At 31.2% G+C, this 11,147-nt stretch overlaps 1 protein-coding gene across 1 annotated transcript; it reads right to left on the bottom strand.

Annotated features, from left to right (window-relative positions):
* Positions 1 to 1,006: 1,006 nt before the first annotated feature.
* LOC122273066 (uncharacterized) lies at positions 1,007 to 5,830 on the bottom strand. The gene has a single exon (XM_087165485.1). It carries the CDS (start codon positions 4,278 to 4,280, stop codon positions 3,369 to 3,371), a length of 912 nt encoding a protein of 303 aa, XP_087021611.1. The 5' UTR covers positions 4,281 to 5,830; the 3' UTR covers positions 1,007 to 3,368.
* Positions 5,831 to 11,147: the final 5,317 nt, after the last annotated feature.

Genomic DNA, 11,147 nt, shown 5'->3' with positions numbered 1-11,147 from the left:
TTAAAAGCTATGTAACCAATTAAACTTTTTCGACCAATTTCAATTAAGAAAACCCTGTAATGTTATAATAACTGTTATAGCATTAAAATGAATTCTTAAATATTTTTTTTACCATTTATTTCCTACTTATGAGAATCCCCGTATTTATGACAATCATTGCGGATCATAGTACTTCATAAAATTTTACCTCGTGTATTTAGTATTTGTTGGTATAACTTGAATCGATTGATTAAATTACAAGAATCCCTAAATTATTATTTAACACAGAAGCAAGTATTCGCTGTACTAAATTTTATGTTCTTAAGTCTATATATAAATGGGCATATAATTATGTTTCAATAATATTACAAGGAACTATAAATATTATGGTAAACACTTAAAAGAAATTTACCAGTCATCAACTTTTAGTCTTTAAAATGTAGACTCCGGAATTTGGGAGAGAATAAATTTTAAATTGGAAACCCTTTTTTTAAAAAAAATATAAGGGATGTCGTATCCTACCTATAGCCTATTGTTATGATATTGTATGATATCATGGCTATTTTTTGCTAGTTTCTGTTCAATTCTACATTGCTTTAATATGGATTTTAAAATTAAAAAAATGATAAAATAAAATTTTATATGCTTAAAACTAAATAACGTATAATTGATTCCGATATTTTATTTATTTTAAATCATTTATTTCTTAATTCATCTTAAAAACATCAAAAAATGAATTCTAATTACAGTTTTAAGACATTGTATAAAACATTCTGATAAGAAGATATAACTTTTATGTTAGACAATTTTAAGTTGTATCAAATACAAATAAAATTTTATCAAAATAATTTTTATAAAAAATTATTTATTTTGATAGTATAATATGCAAGCATTATTCTGAAAACATCAGTTCAGCCCAACTGAATTGAAAGAAAAAAAAATATTCTTCTTCTTGACAAACAGATTTGATATTAAAAACTCTGGACTAGACAGTGAAAACACTTTTCTATAAAAATTGTTAAATAAAGGTACACAATGAGATTAATAACTAAAATGAAAATTATTGTGAACAGGTCATTTAAACATTATCTGTATAAACTTACAAAAAGAATAAAGTTAGTCAGCAGTATAAACAGAACATTAAGCATAAAAATCCTTAACAGAGATTTTCCTTGACACCGTATTCACTATGGAAACTAACCCACAGGTTTTATGATAGCAAATCCATGTTAGATTCCAAAATTTCTTCTCACCATGTACGTAACTGCGTGTCAGTTGGATCCAGAGTTAACTAACTAAAACCTGAAGATTATCCCGGTTCGAGTAATTGTAGGTGAGTAGTTGGCGAATTTTCATTTGTTTATGTTTTCAAAATTAGCACTTTTGATGTTCAGTGAGGTAAATTTATTACTAGATTTAACTATAATTAATTTATATCAAATAAATGCTTATTAATAAAATGAAAACTAAATTTTCCGGGGTTAATATATTCTATAGATGATATTATGTATATTTCTCAAATTATTATTAGCAGTCATTGCTGCACTTAAATAATTTTTCAATCGGAAAAAAAATGTAGATAACTCAGATTGTGTCCATAGTAATAATTCAAATGAATAGTGTAAATAATAAGATTCTAAATAATTTAACTAGCTTTTATCTATATTTTTCAATGAAAAAAAAAAACGATGCTTCAAAGAAATATAAAATTTAAAAGAGAATACAATTTATAAAATTATTATAGATCTGAATGATATATGTCTGGATGATAGATCTTGCCCAAAAATAAATTATAGTATAGAGATGAACAGGCAAAATAATGTGCAATATTTAGATATTAAGATAGCAAATGACATTTTAAATTTTTTTTATATATAGAACAAAACTATTAATAGAATTAAAAAACATTATTTTTAATATATAATAATAACATTATTTAAAACATATAATAAAAATTATGCTGAAATAAATATTACGTAATCAATACAAATCCTGATGCGAGGTAACATTTTAACTACACAATAATCTGCATCAAATAACTTTAATAACCATTTATAATTTTATAACTATCTAATAATCAGCTGAATATTTGGTAAAAGTTTAATCATTTGGGAGAGATTAATTGCTTAATATTACATGAAGTTAAAATGCCGTCTTTACTTTACATTTTTTTAAATATATGGCTTTATGACATCTGGTGCATATACAACTGATATATTTTTATTTACAATTATTTAAATAATAAAATTTTTAAATTTATGATTTTTTTAAAAGTTTTGAAACATTTGTTCATATTATGACATTTGCCTTTAAAAAAATTGTTATATTACTCATCATATCCCTGACGGTAATCCTCTCTATCATCGGCAGTCCAATAATAGTCGTTTCTAGCTTCGTTTGAATGATAGGAATATATTGATTTATGCTTATATGAGCAGAGAAGTTTATTTTATACAATTTCATTTTAAGTTTTTAGAAAAAAGAAAAAAATTTCTCAATGGTTTAAGTTATTGATAATATGTTAAATATTAAAAAGGTGAATAAGAATGAGAATGATGTAGCATAATCCTCTTGATCCTTGTTTAAAATAAAAGTATTTTTAATTAAATTTCAGTAATATTTCTATATTTGTGAGAAGCTTTATGATATCCATTATAAAAAAATATTAAATTCATAATTATAATACTTAGATCCTTTTGCTCATCTATACAACTGAGTTAGGAAAACAAAACTTAACATCTTTTTCATTTGTCCAGCAAAAGAGTGATTAAAATTTAATTACTCAATGCAATCTCTTTTTAATCCCTTCATAGAAAAATTGTTTTAAAAAGCAGCAAAAATTGAAAACAATCACAGTTAATAAAGCTGTAAATCTAACACCGGAGTGCAAGTTAGCAGCGAGTTAAGAAAACCCTAGTTAGGAAACAGACTGACAAAAAATAATGAAAAATACACTTTTCAACTCATGGTCAACATATCCAAACCGGGGTTTCGGAACTGGGTGTTTCGCGTTAGGTCAGTGTCAATGGTGAATACGGGGTTAAGAATTAGCTACAAGAATCATGTTTCTAACTAGCATGAACAATGCTGTGTTTCACCAGATTACTGTTGTGAGTAAAATTCTTATTACATACACAACAAGAATAAAGCTTCTCTCCAGTATGAACACAAAGTGCTCAGTCAGATGACCTCTACGTGAAAAACTCTTATAACATATACTGCACAGATATGGTTTTTCACTAGTATAAACATAACTGTGCTTAGTCAGATGACTTTTGCATGAAAAACTCTTATTACATATAGCACAAGAATAAGGATTAGCACCAGTGTAAACAAGACTGTGTTTAGACAGATAACTTATTTGCGGAAAAACTTTTGTTGAATATACTTTAAGAATAAGGTTTCTCACCATTGTGAACACGACTGTGTAAAGTTAGAGAACTTTTTTGTGAAAAACTTTTGTTGCATATACAACAAGAATAAGGTTTCTCACCAGTGTGAACACGACTGTGTTTAGTTAGATATCTTTGTCGTGAAAAACTCTTGTTGCATATAATACAAGAATAAGGTTTCTTACCAGTGTGAACATGACTGTGTTCAGTTAGAGGACTTTTTAGCGAAAAACTTTTGTTGCATATACTACAAGAATAAGGTTTCTCACCAGTGTGAACACGACTGTGCTTAGTCACATCACTTTTTTGCGAAAAACTCTTATTGCATATACTACAAGAATAAGGTTTCTCACCAGTGTGAACATGACTGTGTTTAGTCAGATGACATTTTTGCGAAAAACTTTTGTTGCATAGACTACAAGAATAAGGTTTCTCACCAGTGTGAACACGACTGTGTTTAGTCAGATGATTTCTTTGTGAAAAACTCTTGTTGCATATACCACAAGAATAAGGTTTCTCACCAGTGTGAACACGACTGTGTTCAGTTAGAGGACTTTTTTGCGAAAAACTTTTGTTGCATATACTACAAGAATAAGGCTTCTCTCCAGTATGAACACGACTGTGTTTAGCCACATCACTTTTTTTCAAAAAACTCTTGTTGCACATACTACAAGAATAAGGTTTCTCACCAGTGTGAACACGACTGTGTTTAGCCAGATGATTTCTTTGCGAAAAACTCTTGTTGCATATACCACAAGAATAAGGTTTCTCACCAGTGTGAACACGACTGTGTTCATTTAGATAACTTTTTCCCGAAAAACTCTTGTTGCATATACTACAAGAAAAAGGTTTCTCACCAATGTGAACAAGACTGTTTTCAGTTCGATTACTTTTTTGTGAAAAACTCATATTACATAAACAACAAGAATAAGGTTTCTCACCAGTGTGAACACGATTGTGTTTAGTTAGATTACTTTTTTGTGAAAAACTCCTATTACATAAACTACAAGTGTAAGGTTTCACACCAGTATGAACATAACTGTGTGTAGTCAGATTACTTCTATGGGGAAAACTCTTATAACATATACTACAGGAAAAAGGTTCCTCACCAGTGAGAAAAGGAAGGTGTATAGTCAGATGAATTTTTGTGGAAAACTCTTGTTATATACTACAAGAATTAGATTTCACACTAGTATGAACACAACTATACTTAATCAGATCACTCTTAGATGAAAAGCTCTTATTACTACAAGAATCAGGTTTTTCATTAGTATGAGTATTAACTGTGTTTTATCAGTTTACTATTGCATGAAAAATTCTCTTTACATATGCAACAAGAATAATGTTACTTCCCAGTGTGAACATGAATTGTGTTAACTCCCGTGCCTAATATATTATAAACTCTTGTTACATATACTACAAGAATGATTCCTTACACCAGCATGAAAAGTTCTATGCTTAGTCAGATCACTATTGAAAAAGAAAATCTCTTACTACATATACAAGAAAAAGGTTTTTCACTAATATCAACAAGACTGTAATCAGTTACATTATTTTTCATCAGCATGACTCCGATTGTGGTCAGTTAGATGACTTTTCTATACAAAACTGAATACATGTTTCACAAGAATAAGTTTAAGACTGTGACATATAAACAAGATCTGAAACGGGTAAACAGTTTATAGAAATTACGTTTTGACATTATTTTAAAACACTTTTTGTCATTTAATGCCTATAATTATATTTTTCCATTCATTGCCGATGTCTTTTCAACAAACATTGTGTAAGTATCTTAGAGCACACAAACTAAAATCAATGAATATATTTCGCACATATTAAAGCAAGAATTGCTATTTAAGATGATACACATAAAAGCTCGGACCATGGAGGCTCGGATTGTTTAGAATGAATGATTGACAACGTTATTGGTGTAGTATAGTGAGACGAGATCTTTGCTTAAGCTTATAGCTTTCTATTCCCATTAATAAGGCTCTGACTGAAGCTAGATAGACAGCAAATACGATAGGATGGATGGTTAACTGTATTCACCTCGTTTTCTAAATAAACAAACAAACAGCTCGCTAAGCGGAAGTAACTTCCCCCGGTCCATGCGAACTTCCGCTACATCGCTATAGTCTTCTTATTATTATGTTTTGCATTAGATTTCCAACTGTTGGCGTTTTCTGCTATCTTCATAAGTCCCGCAGTGGACTGATCGTTAAGACACGGTTCCCAGCAGATCACCGAAGTCAAGCATCACTGGCTACGGTCAGTGTGCGGGTGGGTGACCACTTGAATCAGTCTGCGTAGGGACCGAGGGTGTGCGGTATTGGTCCTCGTTAAACTGTGCTACCGTAAAGTGCTCTACTTCGCGCGCAGGTCGTCGGGCTACCGAAGCGGGGGTGCCATCCCCTCCGCAGAGGATCAAAATTGTGATGGCATGTCTTCGGATCATCCTCCGGGATGTTTCCCAGACCATCGCCAATAGCCCATTGTGCAGCTATAGTGCGACGTAAATTAACAACAACAACAAATCTTATCTTCATAATGTTTGTTGTTTGGAAATAAAAATTTGTTTTATTAAATCGAAATGAGCTTTTCCTATTATCACAAGTTGAATGATGATGACAAGAAAAATTGTCATATAATAATGTCTGATCCTTTTTCTGGAGAATTATTTTAAAGTTCAAAATACGAAATGCAATTATGTTTTTAAAAGACACTGGTCTCTAGCAGCTAAATATTAAGTTAAGATATATTTACCTCGCAGATACACTACTTATTCATGGCATTCTGAAAACATGCACAGCTTAAAACTTGTAACTTTTAGCTATGACATTAAAAGAAGTTCAAAATGTGGCTTTCTTGTCAATTAGTAACAGAAATTTTATTTTCTTCAAAAAATTAAATTTCATAATGGAAATATCTTTTTTCTTTCTTAAATAAAAGCAATATCTTCAATTCCCGCACGCAAACAAAAAAAAAACAAGAGATATGTTACTTCATGAAATTTTCTTAAAATGCATTTATTTTCTTTTTCTTTAGGAAGTTTAATTGTTTAAAGCAGGGGTGTTCAACACTGAGCCTGTTGTGCACCACTTTTAATGTAAAAAATCTTGGACATGGCAATTATTAATATAAATTTTATATCAAGTCAATAAATGCTACCGTACGTGTTAATGTTGTTTATTGAATTATTACACGTACAGTAACTTTTTTTTTCTAGATCAAATTAAGCTTTAAGTTAGCAAATATCACAGATGTTATCTTTAAGATCTTGAAAAATTGAATTGTTTCTAGTGAAATTTAAACAATGGCTAACATTTAGCTAATCACAATTTTTTGCTCATCATTTTTATATATTTAAATGAGCAAGAAAATAATAAACAGAAAATTACATTGAATTACTTTTTTTTTTAAATGTAACAATTTTACAATTACAAATAATAAGGAGAAAACTTACAAGGATACAAACACTAATGTGATTTCTGTATTGTTTTAATTTTAACTAACTCTTTTACATGAAAATTTTTTTTAAAAAATTATTTTTGTTTCAATTTAAATTGAGTTTGTGTGCCACATAAAATGCCACCTCTGGTTTAAAGTAACTTTATTTTTCATATGTCAAATATAGCACACACGAATCTGAATTATTTAGTGTTAAAAGTCATGTTTCTCTATTTAGATATTGCCTTAAATTTTGCTTTACATTAAGGGAAAGTGCCAAATTTTATTTTAAATTACGCTTGATGAAATCTTGAAAGTTGAAGAATAAGAATACTGTATATATTAGATAAAAAATTATTTTTGGAAAAATTTTAAGAAATATATACAGAAAACTCAAAATTTCAGGAGAGGGATAACATGGGCTCTTGGCTTCATCACTGAGTAGAAGCAAATGTAGCCCGCATTAAAAAAAAAAAAATAGTCAGGAGCTTTATTCTGTAAAAATTCCAGGTAATGTTTGCGTATAGATCTTTATATTGAGTTATTTAGAGACTTTAAAAGCAAACCCACTTCAAGAAACCTTTATTTCTTCTTTAACTTTCATGTATTTTTCCTAAAAATGAATTTTTCATATTAAGCGATTCATATCAGCAATGATTCAATCAGCCTAAATAAAAACACTAGAAAAGAAATAAGTTCCGGTTGCTCCGGAAGTTTATACGGACCATTACATCTGCAAGGAAAAATAAGCTCCGCCTACAGATAAGTGCCGCTTACAGTGACGTAGAGCAATACTCTCTATCTATGGCAACACTATCACCAAGAAAGCTGTTGTTGTTGTTACTTTACGTCACACTAGAGCTGCACAATGGGCTATTGGTGACGGTCTGGGAAACATCCCGGAGGATGATCCGAAGACATGCCATCACAATTTTGATCCTCTGCGGAAGGGATGGCACCCCCGCTTCGGTAGCCCGACGACCTGCGCGCGAAGTCGAGCACTTTACGGTAGAACAGTTTAACGAGGACAAATACCGCACACCCTCGGTCCCTACGCAGACTGATCCAAGTGGTCACCCACTCGCACACTGACCGTAGCCAGTGATGCATGACTTCGGTGATCTGCTGCGAACCGTGTCTTAACGATCAGTTCACTGCGGGACCACCAGGAAAGAAGAAGGGAGTGTGGCATTTGTTTTTATGGATGATGTTTTCTAAACTAGGGACCACTGCAAGTCCCATACAGCCTATACTTCCGGATTACTGCTTTCGGTGTATTTTAAAGTCATTTGGCACACAACGTGTGTTCGTTGTGTTTTGAGATTCGTGTAAACGAGGAATTTGATTAATTATTACTTGTGTTTACAATGCTAACAATACTTATTACAATAAAGGTGCTAACGCTAACGTATTATGGTGCACGGCTTGCAACAAGAAAAAACAGTAATAAACAAATGGAAAGAGGCCAAATCAGGAATGCTAAAAAAACGATTTATTCAAAATCTAGCCACCATGTCACCTTTTTTAACAATATACAAAATAATTAAAACACATTTTCGCTTCAAACTAACCAGAATTACTTTTTAATATTAATATTTTATGAAATACGGCTGATTTGAGCCCAGAAATTATCTAATTTACTTCTTTTATAGAAAACAGAATTATCCGTTTGAAAATATCGCCTCGCAGAATAAGCTGTAGTAAGCAGTTGCAAACTTTCTAACCGAAACTAGAGCAGGTAATGAGCTTGTGGCGTAACTACCACTACTAACATTAAAAACGAATTCACTAGTATATAAGACGTGTTAACTTAATTCTGTCATGAGGTCTATTAAATTTAGTGCAATGTACGATGATTAGTACTACAGATCTATTAAATTTATCACGATGAGCAACCCGGTACGAGCGGTCGTTCACCGGGTCATCGTTATAACAGAGGATCACTCTAAATAATACAAACATCAAGTTTTATAAATAATGTTAATACGTAATTATTGTAAATATATGATATTTTTTTCCCTATTTTCAAATCCTGCAAATAATTAATTTTATACATATCTTTTCAATTTATTGTCTTATACATGCCAATGACTCTAGGGACCTTCCAAATAAATAACATCATCGATAGCTAATCCATGTTAGTAAACTGCTAATACTTCCCCCCCTCCCCCGAACTAAAACCACTAGTCTCAGTTGCCCTAGGGCCAGAAATCAGAAGAAGAAGTGAGGTGCCCGCATTCGCAGGCCAAACTCATATCCAAGTCCAAGTCTGTCTTGAGGTAACTTTTCAGAGATGAAGGTTGACATAGTCGATTTATAATTCCCCTCATTGGTGACCTCCGGATGTGATGAAAACTTGCCAACATTGATGGATGGGCCCCATTAAACATTTGATTTGCTTTAAAAAAAAAACTGCTCAAAGAAAAAGAAGAAAAAAAATCCGGTGAAGTAAATAAAGTGTCCCGGTAATAAACAAAAATTAAGAAGAAGAAAAAAATGACAGAAATGCTATAAACGAAAATTAAGAAGAAAAAAAATGAGCGAAATGCTACAAAAGCTAAAAATTAATTAAAAAGATTAAATTAATTAAAAATTAACAAGAAGGGAAAGAAATTAATGAACGAAATACTTTAAAAACAAATGAAGAAAAAATATAATGATCAAAATTGATATGAATAAATAAATAGCATGAATCAACTATTGGCATCCGTTCATCTCGAATTCTATCCCAGTTAAAATTCTGGAAGGGGAGTAATGTGTCATAACTACCACTACAAATATTAAATACAAATTCACTAGTATATTAGACACGTCAACTTGATTCTATCTTGAGTTACCTTTTGATAGATGAAGGTTGACATAGTCGATTTATAATTCCCCTCATTGGTGACCTCCGGATGTGATGAAAACTTGCCAACATTGATGGATGGGCCCCATTAAACATTTGATTTGCTTTAAAAAAAAACTGCTCAAAGAAAAAGAAGAAAAAAAATCCGGTGAAGTAAATAAAGTGTCCCGGTAATAAACAAAAATTAAGAAGAAGAAAAAAATGACAGAAATGCTATAAACGAAAATTAAGAAGAAAAAAAATGAGTGAAATGCTACAAAAGCTAAAAATTAATTAAAAAGATTAAATTAATTAAAAATTAACAAGAAGGGAAAGAAATTAATGAACGAAATACTTTAAAAACAAATGAAGAAAAAATATAATGATCAAAATTGATATGAATAAATAAATAGCATGAATCAACTATTGGCATCCGTTCATCTCGAATTCTATCCCAGTTAAAATTCTGGAAGGGGAGTAATGTGTCGTAACTACCACTACAAATATTAAATACAAATTCACTAGTATATTAGACACGTCAACTTGATTTTATCTTGAGTTACCTTTTGATAGATGAAGGTTGACACTGTCGATTTGTAATTCCCAATAAGCTCAAGATTGTTATTGTTTACATTTTTATTAAAAACACCATCTATACAACTGAGAAAAGAAGGAGGGAGAAAGGTCAACACGGTCTTCTCCCCAGAAACCAGAAGAAATTTAGAAAACTTGCTGCGTATCCCTCCGCTTATGTTATGCTTAGGAGACTACATCGTCTCCAGCTTTTTATAATACAGTCAAACCCCGCTATAGTGAACACGGCTTATAGTGAACTCCCGGATATAGTGAACGAAATGCTCGGTCCCGTGCCTTGCTATACACGCATAATGTTATTATTAGTGGATATAGTGAACCAAAAATGTGAGGAAGTTGGATATAATGAACTTTTTTCTGTCTTCGGCTGATTTCCCCCCTATTTTCTTTGTAATAATTTTGAAATTTCTACTTCAAAATAAATAGATAAACCGATTTTTAAATCCATCTATAGAAACTACTTTTATGTGCTCGAATGGCAGGTTAGACAGGCTTAAAAAGCGGAATAACAGAAATTCAGGAAAAACGTATCTGAGAGTCGGGAAGTGCTTCCATATCTGGTGTTGAGGATTGCTCATCAGCTAAAGATTACTAATTTTTATTTGTACGTAAGACGAAGAGTGATGGAAAATAACACATTTTTTGCTAATACATAATATTTTTCAGTCGTTTATATGAATATAATGTAATAAAAGGGAGGAGTTTGGGAACTATTAGTGAAATTGCCTGCGTAACGGATATAGTGAACTCCCGGTTATAGTGAACCGAAATTTCGGTCCCTTGAAGGTTCACTATAGCGGGGTTTGACTGTATTAGCTTTTAATATCATTAATGAGCATCAGGCTTTTAATGATCTAGAAAGTTTTATAATTTTGATTTGTGTTTATATTTACACGCATTTTTACCAT

This window comes from Parasteatoda tepidariorum, chromosome 6 (assembly GCF_982258835.1).
Source record: "Parasteatoda tepidariorum strain Cologne lab strain chromosome 6, Ptep-v5.0, whole genome shotgun sequence".
In the NCBI taxonomy this organism is placed as follows: Eukaryota; Metazoa; Arthropoda; class Arachnida; order Araneae; family Theridiidae; genus Parasteatoda; species Parasteatoda tepidariorum.
This window is presented reverse-complemented; position numbering and strand designations above follow the sequence as displayed.

What these genes read in the sequence shown, in the direction of transcription:
- LOC122273066 (XM_087165485.1), bottom strand. Translation starts at nt 4,280, where the DNA reads ATGAGTTTTTCACAAAAAAGTAATCGAACTGAAAACAGTCTTGTTCAC.